At 44.1% G+C, this 19342-nt stretch overlaps 1 protein-coding gene across 1 annotated transcript in view; it reads right to left on the minus strand.

Annotated features, from left to right (window-relative positions):
- Positions 1-19342, minus strand: part of TBC1D5 (TBC1 domain family member 5) — a 35517-nt gene that overhangs the window by 3492 nt on the left and 12683 nt on the right. The window contains exons 8-17 of the mRNA XM_084606220.1: positions 13504-13524; positions 13351-13401; positions 12243-12309; positions 11406-11572; positions 8003-8145; positions 7418-7524; positions 6823-6932; positions 4545-4642; positions 3548-3825; positions 383-559 (exon numbers count right to left, since the gene is read on the minus strand). Coding sequence (XP_084462346.1) covers positions 383-559; positions 3548-3825; positions 4545-4642; positions 6823-6932; positions 7418-7524; positions 8003-8145; positions 11406-11572; positions 12243-12309; positions 13351-13401; positions 13504-13524 — 1219 coding nt within the window. The remainder of the gene's footprint in view (positions 1-382; positions 560-3547; positions 3826-4544; positions 4643-6822; positions 6933-7417; positions 7525-8002; positions 8146-11405; positions 11573-12242; positions 12310-13350; positions 13402-13503; positions 13525-19342) is intronic.

The following is a 19342-nucleotide window of genomic DNA, read 5'->3' on the forward strand; positions in this document are numbered from 1 at the left end:
AGCGACGTTGACTCTAAAATATGGTTCCTAATATTTTTTTTTACCACTTTTCCTTGACTTTACTCATATTGAACTTCATAATTCACAATAGGTAATTTGACTATCTGGGAGAAAAAATTCGACCCTCAAATTGTTAAGGCAACTAAGCTTGTTCATGGTGCAAAATCTTTCCCTTTTAGTATACTTACTGTAACTCCACAGTTGGTCTTAAATTCAATAATCAGGCTTTAAGGACTCCTGTTTATCACTACTGCACAGTGCATGTTGAAGAAAAAAATTAACCAATGCCAGCACAACAGTTTTCAACACACTAGAATGATTGTCCAGGAAATGAAGGAGAAAAGAAAAGAGAGCCCTAGACAAAGAATGCTTGTGTGCTGACCCTCTTGAGACGTGCAATGGCCAGCATGACTTCGTCCTCTCTCTCCAGCTTCTGCATGAGCACTGACTCCTGGAGCAGGGCCAAGTGGGTGCTCATTTGGCGGCAACATGATTCCATCACCTGCTGCATGTCACAGACTTGCTTGCGCAGAAGCTGAACCTCTTCCGCTGGTGTTTTCTGCAGGTGAAAAACAGCAGCATTTCAGCAATGCTGGCAAAAGAGAATGCAAAGGCAATCCTCAGAGCTGAGAACTACAGAGGGACCTTTTGTATAATGCAGGAAAAAAAAAAAAGAAGTAAAGAAAAGTTACGGACAGTCGCACGGCCCCTTTTAACATTTACATTATGTGCTGTGATATAGATGTGAACATTATAAATTATCTTATCTGCTTGATGTATTATGATTTTCTCTAAGACTAGAAACTTTGTTATGCGTGTATTATGCTGCCTATGTTTACTCTTACTACAGACTGCACTGGACTCCCAAATCCATAGTCGACGACCGAGTTTTCACAATTTTTCAAACTTGTTAAGAACCACGAAAATGTCTGAAAAATCAAATTTTATATAAAAATCACTTTCCGTAAATTTCTAATTGCTACTAAGGTGGACGAAGTGGCCAGCAGTTTTGTTCCGATCTTTGATTGTGTCAGCACGCAGTGTCTATAATAAAACGTGAGCGCCGACTGGAATTCAATAGGCAGTAGCTATACTGCCATAAGCATATTGCTGGCGAACGTGCAGGCTGAGACAAAATCCATTCGCATGTGTGGGAAGGTTATTTTTCTGTTCATTGTCGAGGATTATCTTATTGCAAAGTTTGTGCGAAATCTGACAATGATTGCAGCCAGCAAAGGCGCCAAGAAGATGGGAAAACAGCTTTCACTGCTAAGCAATTGGCACAGGGAAAAGACGAATTGGCCTCTGCAGATAGCTAGCACTTCTCCATCGTCCGTCGCGATCATTCTGAAAGGCCGAGACAAGATTTTCAACCTTCAGGGAACACTGAAGAAGAGGTCATATCGAACTCTGATGTCTTTTTGTCTTTCTTTTTGCGTGGGGACAAATAAGTCCATACTTTCATCACTCGGTGCAATGACATACCCGATGAGGTGTTGCACAAAGTGAAAAATGTATGAGCTGTAGTGGTGTAACGTAGTGTGTGATCGTGTGTGCTGCATGCGGCAGAAGAAAATAACTGATTTCTTCAAATATGTCCATTTTGAAATTAGTGCAACGTTTTCATTTGACATTTTGTCTACAAATGTGTCTACTGCCAAGGCATGTCAGTTTCATACCTTGGTTTGACCACTGGCTTATAACTGCAGAGTTTTCATTACAACGATATTTCAAAATAACAAATGATTTTTGATGGTCCCAAGCGATTCGTTATATTCGTTATATCGAGATTTGACTGCACTAGTCAAGCATGTGTGAGAAATCGTGGGTCTGAATTTTTCGATGGTGAATGCAGTCAGATGCATGGAGCCCCTCTTGTCTCTGACAGCTTCTCAATTACTACTTGTAAACTAGGAGACTATGGAAACATATACAGAGAGAAAAGAGAGCCATATCGTGCACACAAAAACAGACCGGCAGTTGCAACAGACAATTCTTCCAAGTTCGACAGCAGAAATACAGTCGAACCCAGATATATCGAACTCGAAGGGGATCGCAAAATAGTTGGGTACATATATAAATAATTCAATATACAGAAATCAGCTTGAAACGTCACTGCAATCATGAAAAATGGTACTGTATTTGTTGCATAGTCAACCCACTCGCATAATGAACCAACCCTCCACTTTTGCCACCGAGAATATGAAAAAGAAGAAAAAAAAAAGCGTTAGTCGGTGGCGCGTCCCTTTGTTTTGCGCCGTAGCATCCACAGCTCAGTTATTGGCAGCGCGACGCCAAAACGTTGCGCAGCTCACGGCATGTTTACTTTTTGATTATACTTTAGACGTTAGCTCCTGCGGTGGCGGAAGTGAACTTGGCAGAGTGCCGTGATGGCTTAATTGCAAAAGCCTGGTTCGATTTATCACGACGCGCTTGGGGCGAGCGGCGTCCACTGCCACAAAATCATTGGAAAGCGTGATAGCAGCAAATGCCGTTTGAAGCGAACAATGCTAAAAGCCGGCATCATGGTTATAGCTGACCGTATGCTTTCATTGACTCACAGATGCAGGGTTGGACGACTCTCGCAAAAAAATAATTAAAAAAAAAAAATAAATAAAAAATAAAGCAGCAAATCTGCCATTTCTAAATGTCCACAGCTGCCATAGCTTACGCTATGCCGCATGGACTGCACGATGACACACGACGCACGTCACCTGTCGCGCAGAGGGTTCACAACGCACATACACACACTGGAGAATGTGTCCCATGCAGCTATGGTCTGCCACGGGTTGGGCTGGCTTGTTGGCGCATGTGTAGTGCGTGCTGCTGTGAACAAAGACCGGGAAAGAGAGAGGAAGGGGAGAGGAAAAATCGGTAGAAGAATGGGCACATCATTGCACTTCGCCTTATCACCTTTTTTTTCTCCTTTTTCGAACACTATGGCTGCATTGACTGCGTCTGTTCCGTCCTAGCCATTGCCAAACTGATTCCCTTTCATTCCTTCACACACATGGCTTGCAAACGTCATGTGCCGCCACGCGGAAAACTATCACCACAGATGCACGTGCCTCTGGAGAAAGGGCACGGTGCTGCTCTATACCGGCCGTCACAGAAGCAGTTCTTTTGTTTGTTCCACGAGTGGTTTGAAAATGTCAAGCGGCAAACAGCCGAGGGTGATGTGATCGTCTTTGGGGAAGGGCACGCCTTCCAGTGTGTGGCGCGGAGTTCGATATATCAAACGACCGGTGAAATTCGATATATGATGCAGCTTTCCTATACTTTCACATGGGGTTTCCAAGGGCATATTCCGTCATTTCAATACAACAAAAATTCAAATTATCCAGGTTTGAATGTACACATACCTATGACCCCCTTTGTAATACGGTGGCAGGAATGCTAATGAACATCTGAGCATGGCAAACTGTGCATTGATCACCCTCAAACAGCGCTCACTGTATTTTACACTACAAAAGCGTGGCAACCACTGGCAAGCTTTTTTTTACCCATTTAGAACTGTTGTTGGGGTCGAATGACCAGTGAGGATTACCTGAGATTCTACGGGTGAGTCGTGTCTTTGCCAGGGTGGGATTTCACTCCCTTCTAAGCTGCCGTGACGTGGTGCAACACCGGTAGAGTTGAGCTGCACCATCTCTTTGGCATGCTGATCGCCCCCCCCACTGCTGCCATTGCCGGCCAACAAGTTCAGGCTCTGGGTGATCGGGTTTTTCTTGATTCCCCGAAATGACCACACCTGGTTGTTGGCCTTGGGCTGAGACCGGTGCTGCAAAGTGCGCACCTTGACCCCTCTGGACGCCACGCTCTCTTCTGTGATTAGACAAGATGTGGACAGAGTGTGAAGGTTTGGCACTTAGAGCAAGAACAAGAAGGCTACCTTTAAAGTGTTTGCAGCACGAAAAAAAAAAAAAAAACAGGACACGAAGAAACACACACGACAGGACGAATGCTGAATGTTGTGCATTTTTTTTCGTGTCCTTGTTTTTTTTCGTGCTGTGAACACTTTAAAGACGGGTCAATACCAATGGGCCCAATTATCAGTGTTGTTGCATAAGAAAGACACAGATGCATGAAATAATGCAACAATCCCAAGACTACTATAGAAAACGATGCAAACAGCCAAATTTAATCGTCATTGTTAGAATTTTGAACGCTTTCAGGGCCGCCCCATAACGCATCATTCACATACGAATGTTAAGTTTCCACCGCAAAAAACTCATCGGACAAAACTACAGGGAGCGTTCGCATGATATCATGGGCATCATTGCGAAGCTTCGGTGGCACAAGCTACAGCAGATGGTGGCAAGAGAATCGCATGTGTGTGGCCTTTCACCATGTTTCATGCACACTAAAAGGCAGCCAATATGGTTTGAGTGCATACTTGTTTTATGATGTGGAACATGCTAAAGAAACTTCAAACAAATCTGATGCTGCAAAACAACAAAAAGAAAAAAATATCTTTCTGAAGAAGGCATGCCAGCCATTAATTCCTCTTTTGCATTATCTTTCCTCCACCAGGTTATCCTCACCATCAGATACTTCAGAGCCAGACTCTAAGGTTGTCGGTTCACTGTTGGCTCTTGAAATTGGAGCCTGGATTCCCAAGGTAGTAGGCCGACCTGTGGACCTACAGAACAGGAAAAAAAAGAAAATGAAAAAATCAGTGTCATGTAAACAGACGGCTGAAGCCATCATGTTCTAAATTCAAGGTTTAATGAGTTTATTCAGTCGGTAAATAAGGAGGGTATTCGGATAAAGCTAGTTCAAGATCCCCGATTTGCTGAGAAAAGTAAAAATGGATGAAATTTTAACAAGTAAATTGTCTTCTCTGAGTAAACTAGGGTGGAAAGAGATTACTGTTAAATTTCACTATAAATAAAATGAGGAAAAGCCCACAATTTTTCATTGCATCCAGCTTGCTACATGTAGCTTTCGTGTGAAGACTTGAAAGGACAATGCAGAATGGAAACCAAAATAAAAATTAAATGGAGGAAAAATTAACTTTGAAAATGTTTACAAATAATCCGATCACTCGAAGTTACAGACGTGCTGAAACGTTTCACGACCGCACTGCGGACGTGGCGTGATGGCAGCCACAGGCTCCACCTCCTCCATAGTTTGTGCAACACATCTATAGGCTGTTTCACATCATACGATTTTTGCCACAGCAGAGTGCAATTTCAGCCACACAGCAATAGAAGGGCACGCTGCTCCTGTCGCCAAGCGGCAGACTTCCTATGAGTTCGTCGCATGCCGCACAGTCGCAACGATCGCTGCCAACGAAGCGGCCGTCAGCCAATAGAATTCAGAGATATGACATCACAGGAAATGACGTAACGAAAACCGTCAAAACTATATCAGAGGCAATTTTCACTTGGTATGGAGGCGCTGCTGCCGTATTCGGTATGAACTCATCATCGGGTTTTTGTTCTAGCTACAAGTAACCGGACCGGGTGAAACTGCGACTCCTGTTTTCGGTTGGGCTGAACCGGTCTCGTCCACCAGTGTCTCCAAGTGAACGCATTCATTACAGCGTTTTTCTTCTTTAGGAGGTAACAGGCTGCTCCAACAGCAGAAGGCGTCGCCGATCACAACCAATTGCCGATTGAGGCCGAGCGTCCGCTTGACCATTCTTCTCATCGGATCCGCGAGCTCTTGCTTCTAGCAACTGCTTGTTTTTTTCTTCCCCTGAGAATCTCAAGGAGCAAACATGTATTAGCGTACATATTCAATCGCGGGAGAGCTGAAGCAATTTGAAAAGCGCACTAAAACGACGTTTAGCCACAGCTAAACTATTGTGCGTAGTTGGGTACAAAAGAAAAAACTTAAATATACCTTTTTTTTTTCATACAGTGCTTCAAATTTCAATAAAAAGTACATAAATAATAAGCGTGTTCTACATTTGTTATTAGTAAATTATGCCAAAGACACTCGTGTCACACCGACAGAAATCACAGAAACCGCGATCATCTCAAAGGGCTGTTGCGATTGGCGCTGCAACGACACTGCGACTGAACTGAAATTTTTTGTATGCATCGCATCGTGTGAAATGGCCTTATGAGGGCTAGCAGGGAGAGGTGACCGTGAGCCAGAGACTGGACCACTGCCACTGACAGCTTTTCACTCCATAGCAAGAAACTGAAAGTGCCAGTTCCCCTCTATGAGCCAACATGTGGCTATACGCGGCTGTCGCCACGCCACTTCACTCGCCTCAGCCGTCACTCCTCAGGGTGTGGGTTCCTGGAAAGTCCTTTCTGAAGCAGACCGCCAGTGCAGCAGCACGTAGACGTGCCATTAATCTCTTATCTTAAGCTGCACTAATTTGTTGCAATCTTTGTGGGGGACGTGTAATTTCATTATTCTCTTTATTCGAGCCAGTACAGGACATAAGGCGACTATCTTTACCATCTATCCCGAACATTATCCCAGCAGAATATTATCGTGTGTCCTTGCGTTGTGGAGTTTCTTTATGTTATGGGTGATGCTTCCTACTATAGGCTGAACTGCATCTCTTAAGTGTAACGCAGTAAGCAGACTTAGGAAATCAGTATGGATTATGCTGTTTATGAGGTTCTATGTTCCCAGAAATCCCAACAGGTGGCCCAACTTGGTCACAAGGTGACCACTATGTCTACAGCTGGGAACACGTGCATTTCAAGAGCGTCTTTGAGATCAGCCGATGACTTCAGGCATCAGTGAAAATTTTTAACAAAGAAAGGAAAACCACACAGCAGAGATGCTAAAAAACAAGATTCATGACCCGTAACCTAAAATCAAAGATAGGGAAGTCCCTTGTGGGTGCTTTACCTGCCAAAGGACCTCGTAGCCTCCGATGCCACTAAACCCCTTCCAGATATTTTTGTGACCAATTTAGGGCTGTACACATCAAACTCTTGTTCAACAGGCTTCAAGTATTTCTGAAACATACAGAGTAAGATATTAAATGCACATGTTGAGCAAAAGTAAATAAAGTGAAGTTACACTTGCAGACATAGAAATCAGCTGTGGAATATGACTGGGGTTTAGATTACGCATGCATCGGCATCCCTTAAAATTAGGAGAGGATTTTTCAAGGCCCCCCCTAGTGCCCTGATGGCACGTAAACATGAATAAAACACTGACGAGGACACATCACATGCCATGACAAAAGATATCTCAATACTATCTCTTACAGCTTGGAAACTTCCCAATTAGCAATACCAAACCCTTTCGGCCATGCCAACCACACAGTTACAATTATATTTATTAACTACTTTGCACACTTGCCCCCCCATCCCCTTGCCTTCTCTCTGCTATGAAGTCAACTCGTGATACCCTTTGTTTCGAATAATGCCAACAGGTCACAGAAAAGGTCAAAATTCTTGTTCTCAGAAGGGAAGAAAATAATGCGCAGTAAATTCACCCTCGGGTCCTTTAAGTGAAGAGCCAACTGTAGAATGTAGGTGACGTTGCGACCTGCAGGATACTTCATCAGGTAGCTCAGGCACTTGGCGTAGTCAGAGTTCAGCACTGTAATGGATTGGAAAGCCTTTACTTTAGCTTGCAGGGTAGCATTCGTCAGGTCATGCACTGAAATTTCACTTTGCATTCAAGCTTGCATATTTGCAAAGGCATCGTTAAGGCAGTTAAAATGAATACGGATTAGGAGGTGCTGCATCCCTTTTGACACGAGTGAATATTTAATTGCTTATAGATTTGCCAGTTCATTTAGGTCCCAAATCAGACAACCTATAAAGACGGACAAGTTAACATTCTACGTACACAGCAACTGCATTTAGAGGCAATATGCTATTTTTAAGAAACCATTTTTGAGATTTCGAGCAGAAGTGCTTAGAGATGAATTAACTGAGCTAGTGTTGACAAAATTTGCAAGGTGAGAGAAATTTTTGCCGCTCAATTCACTCAAGGCAAACAAACCAAATTAAGCTGGCTTCCTCTATAACTGCAAGCTGACTACCTTTTCTACAATAATAACAAATTTGCTTACAAGGTTTTCGAATGCAGATTAACATGGAGACAAATATGTAGTCAACCAGGTTGAAGGCCAAGCTGTCGGCAAAAATTGCATCCCACAAGATGAGTAGTTCGGGAAGGATGAACTCTCGCCCAAAGAGCAGTCGGAGCCACCGTCTGCAATGGAAAGCAAAAGTTTCCAGGAACTTTCTGTCCATGCAAGATGCCTAAACCACACACACACAAAAAAAATAAGGTGCATTGAAGAGCCATTTTGCAACCCTGACATCCTTTCACTTGCATCCAGCAAACTATATGGGTATGCGGTAATGCGCAGGCATAATTAGTTAGGAGGCGGACATTTTTTTTGTGAAAATCCAGAAAATTCCAAAGCAATGGCCCATGAAGGAAATCTGCATCTGAGACATTTAAATTTTATTTCCGAAAGGCCGCATTATCTCAAAATGTAAGGAGTGGTTCTCATCTTATATATGATTCAAACTTACTCTAGCTAACCTGAGTGGCTGACTAAAGCCACAGCTTTTGCTGAGCAGTTACCTCAGTCCTCAGTCAAACATGTGAAACAAACATAGTAGCTACACAAAGACGTAAATGTAAAGCTGGATATTGTTTAGTAATAAAAATAATAATCGGTTCACAGGAAAGGAAGAGCGCCTATCTGTCCCACATGTTCTGTGGACACCTGAACCACCCCCATAAGGAAAGGGAGGAAGGTGGGAGTGAAAGCAGAAGAAGAGAAAGGGGTGCGGTAGTGGAGGGCTGCGCAGTGACGCACCCCCAGTGTCTGCTTGGTTTCAGGGAATGAGTATATCAGGGAGTGAGCATAGCGATTTATTTTTGATTATGATTGCTATACAAATAACAGAATCGTCGGAATATGCACATTTCAGTATTCTGCAGGTATTATTAACAAGCAAGGGCACGGCAAGAGGCAGCGAAAGCCGTGATCCAGTCATGTGTCGACCTATTGGAGAGGCAACGGCGCAAACCACCGCATCGTAGCAGACACGCCAACAGAATAAAAATAAACTGTGAACCTATAGATGGCAGACCAATCCTTGAACTCGTAACTGCACGCATGCACCGCAAAACACACGCGCCACATGATCGCTTAGCGCAATAGAGTAGCGCGCGCGGAGCGACTGCGCCCCCCGCAAAGAAGGTGGTGGGGGTGGGCGTGGTTGCCCATTCTTTTCAGTATATTAGGTACGTACCAACACAACGCGGGGCAAAAATACAAACTAGTAGAAAGATGTTGCAGATGGCACAGCCTGTCCAAGTGTGCCAGCTTCGCGCTCAGGCGCGAAGTTTTGAGTGCATGATAGAAAACGTACCAGTACGTCGGTGAAGCTGTGGAGGGAAAGCGCGAAAATGTACCAGTACATTCGTGACAGTGAAAGGGTTAACATGCACTGATATGAATATTATGTCAAATCCATTTTCTTTTTCTTCAAAAAATGATGCACATAGAACTGTGCGTCTGAACATACAGAAACGCGGAACCACCAGAAGGTCTATTAGTGAAAGGCAAAAATGTGCTGAACGATCTGTTTGATAATTCAGTAGTACAGTCGCCACTCGATTTTTCGAAATCATCAAGGAGCCGAAAAAGTGAAAGGAAAATCAGGCAGTCTGAAAAAACGAATTCACAGTAAAACATCACCGTATTTACTGATTCTCACAACAGCGGGGGAAAACAAGCAACTGTCGGCACAGCGCGATGCTCAAAAAGAAAGACTCCGAACACCGGCAAACCAGTCCGGCCGGAGCCTCCATGCTTCCACGTGACTCTACATCAGCACCATTATTTTTCTTCTCTTGCACGAGAAAAAAAAAGTGGCGGTGGTGGCTTTCTTCGAGGAGTGGTGGAAGTTGTGTACTGCGCGTGTTTGTGTTCGTTCTAAAAATAGCGACGCTGTCTCCCAAGCTCTCTCGGAGGTCGTGTTTAGTTAGGACACACAGTGTATTGAGAAATTAATTTAAAACTAGTGGGGGCAAACATGCCTTGCTTTTGTATGAAGGGTTAAAATTCCCCTGGTGGGGCTCACCAAGCATTCAAGAGTTTACATGTGCAAATTTGGTACCTGTTAGGCAGAGAGTTGTTCTACACTAGTTGTTTGCATGTTGTGACCAAGCACACTGATCGCTTTCAGCAAGACAGAGAAAAGAAGAAAAGAAAAAAAGGAGCATGCATGAGTGTTGTGCTGCAGCTTGCTGTGCAAACAGAGGTAAAGTTACACAGCCAAGCAAAGTTACACAGCCCAAACCAGCCTGAAGCTGCCGAATCCAGATGGTGTGCAAGTGTAACTGAGCCTGCCAGAAACAAAACCACCAATTTCATCGGCAAGCTTAAGGACTTGGCAGGCTAGTTAATTACCGTATAAATGCGTGAAAGGGCCGCACCCTCCATTTCTTAAAGCAAATATTTCAAAAAAAAAAAAAGAAAGCAGTGTAAGGGCAACACCCAAACTTCCCGGAACCTACGCAGGAATAGCCTTAAAAATGCACGCGCACGAAAGCTTCCAGATTCCGCCCACGGATGGCGCCCGAAGTCACGCGTCCTCATCATTACCATATTTTCCCTCTGCCGCGAGCTTCCGCAATCCATATCGACATCGGACCAACCACCCGGCTTTGTTGAGCTACTGTCAAAGAGATGTGAATAGTGGCAGCGTGGTTGGCATGGTTGCGCGCAGTAGTTGTGGCTCTTGTGTGCTCTCCGCTTTATTTTTCGTGAATTGCCATTGGGCATTGCCATTCTAGCACGATAGGAAAACATATTGGTAGCTATACGGCAGGCTTTAAACTGAGAGTAGTGGAGTTAGCCCTCGAACACGGCAAACATGCAGCAGGCCAAAAATTTGACGTGCACGAGAAGCGAGTCCGAAGATGGTGCAACCAGGATGCGTTGAAGAACACCAGCTACAAAAGGTGTGCTTTTCGAGGCAAGCCATGCAAACAGTTTAGACGGGATTGAAGACGACGACTTGTGGAGAGAATGTGCACCAGAGCACAGCCCCAGCTCAGAGCTGGAAGGTTCCGCTCTGACAATGACAATTAAATGGTAAATAAACGCCGCATGTTTACTAATTGGTCCGTTTTTACTTGGAAAAAAAAATTGTTTTTCTTTAGTTGCATGTATGGCCCACACCCCGAAAATTGGCCCTCGAGTCTGGAAAAAGAAAGTGCGACCTTTATATGCATTTATATGGTATCCCATCAAATATGCACTGCAATGTTTAGGACCAACAGAGATTTTTGAATTACTCATATTTTCAATCTCCAACAGTCTACTATAAATCCATGAGAAAAGGTCCCATTATTACACATGCTTCTTCATTATTGTCGAAACACAGTTTTTACAGAGTAGAGTCATGCAACTATCCAGGACACATGGACGTGACTTGGTAACATACATTCCGAAGACGTGCAGTGGGATCTCCATGTTCTCCAGGTGCGTATAGATGGCAAGGTCATGCGCCTTCAACATTGCCTGGTTGATTCGGCACAACTTCACACCAAGGCCATTGTGCAAGCCCAGTGTGCTTGTCTTGGCAAATGGCATGAAGCTGAACTGGTCAAGCTGGATGGGTACACAAAACAGTAAGTCGGGGTCAATTAGCATCTCAGTGCACGCATTCCTTTTCACTGTCAACACCGTCAGCTCAATTGCATCCGCAATTGGGAATACAGCAGCCGATCAATTTTTCTGACTTTGTCTGGGAACCACCATGCACCTCATGGGAGCGTGTACATATTCATGACCAATATTCATGACCAAGCTGGTAGCTAGATTTCGTGAGGGCCCCTTTCGGATAAGTGGCAGCGATTGCTGCTGGTGCTGATAATGATGATGGCAATGACTCTGACAGTGGCGATGAATGACTCCATCTCGTATCGGTAAATTTCACTCGCATGCTCCCAGCTAATTCTCGTGCCTGATAAGCAGCATGGCCAGCCGCTATCACAGTGAACTATAACAGTGAGCATATTTGCACAGCAGCTGTACACAGCAGTCTTGCTCAAAGCATGACTTTAAAGCTATCTGTGAAACCAGCCACCATCACTGCAATAAAGTTGCACTATTGATATCCACACAGCGTTTAAATTAGACAGTAGCGCAACAAGTACCAAAGGTAAATGCCTTCCTTAACGCGTGTCTTTTACTATTTGCAGTTGCATTTGTGGGAACATTCGCCCTGATTAGAGAACAAAAGGTATCAAAAAGTCCTAAAATAGTCCTCAGCACTTACCTTCACGTAATTTTCATTCCAAGAATACCAAGATTCAACAGCATCCATCACTTGGCTGAACAGGAAGCTTAAAAAAAAAAGAGGAGAGTTGATGTGTGCCTCCCTCACAAAAGCGTTGCGTCAGGAAGTAAAAAGGTTCGTCTGAATGATGACCTAATTCTTACAAAACAGATATCCCAACCACAGTGCCACACTAATCAGAAATTCAAAATTTCTATCAGTCAACAGAAAATGTAGATTTATTATCTGAACTTAGACCACCATTATCCCGACGTAGCAGTTATATATGCCCTCAAAACACAAGAGGTGCTAGTCGTACTTGCGCCTCTTGCACCCTCAGTAACAAGTGCAGGCTTGCGGACTTAGTGCTACTCAATTCTACCATCTCAAATATTTTCACTAATACTGCAGCAGCCATGGTGGCTGTGTGACGATGATCGGTCGCAAGTTAACTAAGGTGGACTTGTATAACAAGTCTTTCCTAGGGTGACAGTCGGCCACTTTCTAAGGAAGAAAGAAAGTCCACATGGGATGCAACAAGAACAAGATGCGCTAAAGTTTAGCTCATGCTTTTCTTGGTAAATAATCTTCAGACACTTTATAGACAGATGGGCAAAGAACTGCATTGGTTTAATTTTTAAAGAATCAAGTTCTAACTATGCAACGCTTCTGCCATTCACCGAGCAATTAACCATGTGCCACCTGACGTGAGCCCTTTGAATGCTGCCTAAAATCGTGTCTTTTTCTGCAATTGAAGCATCCTTATGACAGAGTTACACATAAGCTTCAGAAGTTGAACTGCATAACTTTCTGTAACGAACTGCACTCATGATGCAACATGCACTTCTACCGGAAATGAAAGTATAAAAGGCATCACTTAACAACATCGTTGCCACCTTATCACAAGTATTACAGTGCTAAATTCGAGCTAAGATTACAATTACCTGTTATCTTAATTCTGAGGTAGCACTATTCAAAACAGCTACGAGACATAATTCTTTGAGCATGCTTTGGAGCCTTAATGCCCTGTTTTCCATGGATTATGGAGAGTTCGTTAAGAGAGACCCTGCCTGAAAAAAACTGTATAATGAGAGGAGGAGACCCTTACAAGGCATCATGTTCCGTATAGTCAGGGTTCAGAAGCTCTCTTATATCATCCCTGAAAGAAAATTTTGGAAAAGAATTAAGAAAAAAATACAAAAAACCTGCAGCACCAACAAAATAGCATTACTAGGAAAAAAAGACCTCAAATAGCTCTCACCTTAACGAGTCCGGAAACTCCCTACAAGCAAAAGAAAAAAAAAACGCAAATAGTGATTAAATTCGCGAGCAAATGTAACAATATATATTACTACCTTGATCAACAAACAATTTCAAAGATAAGCAATGCCCCAGACAGTGAGCATGTGGACAGTGTTTATTATGTATGCATTCATCACAGATAAGTTCTGTTCACATGACAATAAATCTATCAAAGCAGCTGAAAGTGCTTCTTAAAAACGTGGAACAGATATGCGAGGGAACAATAGGTGGAAAGCAGTGACACACTGTGAGAACTGAATTATGCATGCTGCAACAAAGTGCAGAAGCAAATCAGCCGATGCTTGCACACTTGCCTTCTGCAACAGTGTCAGAAATAATCACACACACACAAAAAAGCAGGAAATGAGTTTTTCATTACGTTGTCTTAACTTTAATATAACACACCCTATAGAGAACTTTAAGGGGGGACATGGCTCTTAAAGTTACTTTTCCAATTTTTGGCCAAATTTGATAAAATGTGGTATTCTGATTCAGTTTCTTGCACTGATTTCAAATAAGTAACTATTTTTCCAATTGGCCAATTAGTTCAAGATATAATGAAATTAATTGTTCATAATTTGCAGAAACAATTAAGAAATAACCGCACTACAAAAAGTTAACATGGACATTTTGCTAGATACTAGAAAGCATAATGAATACGATGTTAGGAGCACTTTTTTCATATACTCCAATAATTCGGACTTGTAGGTTATTTCGGACTTCAGTGAGGCACCGTTAGTCACCCCATAGAAGCGCATACATATTCGCGACGGATATTTCGGACTTTAAAAGTCCGAAAGTTCGATTTTTCGGACTAATTTCAGTCCCCTGCAGGCCAAAATCTGCCATCTTATCGGCTTTTCGCCGGCGCAACAAGCGCCATCTTGGATTGAGGTGGATTGGCTCTGCAGTTGGATTGGCTTGACATGGTTTCGGTGCCCCATTTTTGCCAGGAGAGGCCCCTGCAATCTCTGCCACTTCGAGGTGGCAGTCGGATTGTCATCGCCGTCAACCTGCTTTTGTCGCCAAAACAACCAACAACCAAATAGAGAATGGACATACGATGACCTAGTAGAAGTATTTAAAAGAGAGCTAAAAAAGGGCAAGATTAGAAGAGGAAAGAGAAAATATAAACCAAAAAGCTGGTGGGATGCTGAAGTTAAAGCAGCCATAACGAGGCGTCAAGAGGCATCCAGAGAACACAGATTAGCAAAGAAGAGGGGAGCCACACCAAGGGAAGTAGAATCCAAATGGGAGGAGTACCTTGAGAGAAAAAGGGAGGCGTCAACCTTAATCCAAATCAAAATAGGAAAAGCTGGGGTCCAGTGGATGATGGACATAAGTAAAAAAGATAAAAATGCTGCAAAGAGGTTTTGGAACCACATAAGGCTACAAGCAAAAAAGACGGAAGGGGTCCAACACTCACTGACCACACAGGAAGGAAAAAGAGTGGAGGGAGAGGAAGCACAGGAATATGTTAGGCGCACAATAGAAACAGCCTTTGCCAGTCTGGAAGTGAATGCCGCAGATGAAATGGAGAATAATGAGGACCACAGGGACGAGGAGCAAGAATACAAGGAGATGACAGCAAGACAATGGGAAAGAATAGAACGGAAGGTCCCCTTGGGAACAGCGACAGGACCAGATAGCATACCCATGGGATTGATTACCAGATTAGGACAAAAAAACAAAGTAAAATTGCGACAGTTGATTGAACAAACAATAAAGGGCGGTCAAGTACCAAAAGATTGGAAATTAAGCAGGATGAGACTAATATACAAAGGCAAGGGAAGCAGAGATAACATAAAGTCCTATCGGCCAATCACAGTTACATCAGTTATATACAGGGTAGCAATGCAGTTAGTAAAAGTAATGATGGAGGAATGGGCAGAAGGAGGGAATATCCTCGGAGAACTACAAAATGGTTTCCGCAAGGACAGAAGACTAGAGGATAATTTATTTGTGGTTACCCAGTGTATAGAAACAGCAGCTGCAAGTCAGAGACCATTATGGATAGCGTTTTTAGATATTAAAGGGGCATACGACAGTGTAGATCAGAAAAAACTGTGGGACCAGTTGAAGGAATATGGCCTGAATAAAAACCTGGTTCAGTTCATACAAGAAGTGTATGCAGATAATGAGGCAGTGATAGTATGGGAGACGGAAACAACAAAACCAGCAAAAATAAAAAGGGGGCTTAGGCAAGGGTGCCCACTGTCACCGCTGCTTTTCATGATATACATGAGCCAAATGGAAAGGCACCTGGAGGAAAGTAATAAGGGATTCGATGCAAGCTATATGCAGGGAGGACAGAAAGTAACACAAGTTCTACCAGGATTGATGTACGCGGATGACATTGTACTGCTGGCAGATAAGAGGGATGGGTTGCAGGAGCTGCTTAAGATCTGTGGAGAAGAGGGCGAAAAGCTGGGACTGCTATTTAGCAGTGAAAAATCAGGAATAATGGTATTTAATGATGAAAGGGGGGACGTGCTGGAAATACAAGGCACCAAGGTTGAACATGTGGAGAGCTATAAATACCTGTACCTAGAAAAGCATGAAGGAATTACGATAGACAAAGGGAAAAGGAGTTCGGATATTATGAAACACAGGGCCCTCTGGAATTATAACAGGTATGAGGTTGTTAGAGGGGTATGGAAGGGTGTTATGGTACCAGGACTCACTTTTGGAAATGCAGTCCTGTGCATGAAATCAGAAGTACAGTCAGGCCTTGAAATCAGACAGAGAAAGGTAGGTACATTGGCATTGGGAGCACATGGCAACACACCTAATGAAGGAGTCCAGGGAGATATGGGCTGGGCATCATTTGAGGTTAGAGAGGCAATTAGCAAACTAAAATATGATCAGATACTAACCGAAATGGAGGAATCAAGGTGGGCACGAAAAATGTACAAGCACCTCTTCATGAAAAGCCTGAATACGAAATGGACTAACAGAACCCGAAAGCTCAGATTTAAGTACCTAGAGTTTGGAGATACACCGCAGCAAAACAGCAGCATTGAAAAGCAGGTAAAGGAGGCAGAAAGGAAAATGTGGGAGGAAAGAATGCAAGGAAAATCAGCATTGGGTATGTATAGAACTCGAAAACAGGATATAAAGAAAGAAAGTTTATTCGACAACTCACGAGGGAGCTCATTGCTGTTTGAGGCTAGGACAGGGGCCCTCAGAACAAAAACGTACAGGAAAAAATTTCAGGAAGTAGATATATTATGCGCGGCATGCGGAACTGAGGAGGAAACAATGGAACATGTTGTTCTAAGGTGCCAAAAACTTCGTCCTGCCCTTCCCGCGGAAAAAGCGGCAGATCTGGAGAGAGCACTGGGATTTGCTGGGGAAGATGGACGAATGGATGAGGAACGCGTTCTGATAACAAAAGAGAGGTTAGAGGATTGGTGGAAAAAGTCAAGAGAATAAAGAGAGAAAAAAAAAAAGGGAGGGGGGCAGATACGGGTGAATTAGAAGCTAAAAATGGGGAAGAGATAAATATATTTCTTTTAATTTTTTGGCTAGGCGGCGCAAGCTGCCGCCCGATTCAAAGGGCAGAGCCACTATCATCCATCATCCATCCATCATCCATCCATTGCCAACGCTGACGCGGGCAGCTATCTCTTTGTGCTTTGTCTCATACGTCCGCCGTGTTGTCACACGAGTTTCTCCGACCGCGTCAACCGAGTGGCGCGCCGTCAATCCTTTGGCCGTTTTGTGATTGCGTCCGGCGGTTCCACCGCTCTGAACGAAAAGTGCCTCATTTTTGCGTGTTTGACGAGCGGTGTGGTGCGCACTCGGGCTGTGGACATGGCCCCACCGGTGCTGCCGGGTCCGTCAAAGAAGCGTGGGAGCTATTCTACCATGACCCTTGAGAAAAAGGCAGCGATCATAAAGCTAGTGCTGAGTGGGCGAACGCAAGCTGACGTGGCCAAGGAGTTCGCACTGTCGAAGCAAACTATTTGGATTACATGAAAAATAAGGAGAAGATTTTTTCCGCCTTTGAGGCGTCCCACAGCAGCAGCCAGAAGAACGACAGGAAAGGCGACCACCCCGAATTGGAGAAGGCCTTGCTACTCTGGCTTAAAGCTGCTTTAGCGAAAAACCTTCCAGTGTCGGGCGACACGTTGAAGGAAAAGGCAGAGACCCTGGCCGTGAAAATGAGAATTGAAAAATTCAAGTTCACGGACGGATGGCTCCGCGGTTTCAAGAAGAGACACGGTGTGTCTTTTAAGAAGATGTGCGGGGAGAGCGGAGCCGCCAACCCAGCCACGGTAGCAGACTGCCGTCAGACGAAGTTGAAGCAGTTGAAGCCCTTGTTGAGCCAGTACAGCCCGGAGGACACCTTCAACTGTGACGAGACCGGCCTCTTCTTCAAGATGTTGCCTGACCGCACCCTCTCTTTTTCGGGTGACTCCTGTTCAGGGGGCCGCCACAGCAAGGAAAGGATAACAGTAATGGTAGGTGCAAATGCCACTGGCACTGAGAAGCTGCCACTTCTTGTGATAGGCAAATCCAAAAATCCTAGGCGTTTTAAGGGCGCGAAGAACCTTCCCGTGTGGTACTGCAGCAACTCCAAGGCATGGATCACTCATGCTTTGTTTGAAGATTACGTGCGTCGACTCGACCGAAGTTTCGAGCGGCAGGGGCGACAAGTTATTATTTTTGTTGATAACTGCGCAGCTCACGGCACCTTCGACAACCTGAAAGCCATTCGGCTCGAATACCTGCCACCAAACACCACCAGCGTGCTCCAACCAATGGACCAGGGGGTGATCAAAAACCTTAAGGTGCATTATCGGACCCGTCTTCTGCGGCGCACAGTCCTTTGTTTTGACAACGGGAAAAAGTACGCCACGGATCTTTTTGCGGCGGTTAGCATGCTGGCTGACGCGTGGAAGGCAGTGAGAGTGGAAACAATTGCTAATTGCTTCAGGCACGCTGGATTCTCCGCCGATGAAGTCGATGACGTAGAAGACTGCAACGATTCTGAGGATTTGACTGCAGACAGTGGCGAAGACCTCATCGTTGACCTTCGCGGGAACGGAATGGACATTCCAACGGGCTCCACGTTCCGCGAGTTTGTTGAAGTGGACGACGGCCTCGATATGTGTGTGTGCGGACCTCACGGACGACGAACTTGTACGCCAGGTTCTTCAACCTGAAGACGAGTCGGACTCCGACGACGACTCGGGCGGCCTACCACAGCCATCGCTTGCACAAATTACGAACGCTGTGAACTTGCTGTCTAGCGTGTACAGCGAAACGACAACTTTGGCGCAAATACAAGCGCAAATCGTCGCCAGCAAAAGAAATTTGCCGCAAGGTAAAATCGGCGACTTTTTTAAGCCGATTTCCTCTGAATAAAGTGATTTTTTGTGCTTCACGGATTTTTCGGACTGTTCGATTATTCGGACCATTTTTCGGGTCCCTTCAAGTCCGAAAAAACGGTCGGCGACTGTATTAGCAATGTTATAGCAGTTTAAAGTTTTTCAATTTTGCTCTAAATCAGACAGGAGGGCACCCACATTTGGAACAGTGAACTTTGAACAGCTATAACTTCGCTAATATTTGTTATATAAAAAAAGTGCTCCTAACATTGTATTATTTATGTATTCTAGTACCTAGCAAAGTGTCCACGTGAATTTTTTATAGCGCGGTTAGTTTTTCATTGTTCCTGCAAACTATCAAAAATTAATTTCATTGATAATTTGAACTAATTGGCCAATTGCAAAAATAGTTATATACTTGAAATCAGTGCAAGAAACTGAATCAGAATACCAGGTTTTATC

This window comes from Amblyomma maculatum, chromosome 6, assembly GCF_055883805.1.
Source record: "Amblyomma maculatum isolate TAMU_Amacu chromosome 6, ASM5588380v1, whole genome shotgun sequence".
Taxonomy (NCBI): Eukaryota; Metazoa; Arthropoda; class Arachnida; order Ixodida; family Ixodidae; genus Amblyomma; species Amblyomma maculatum.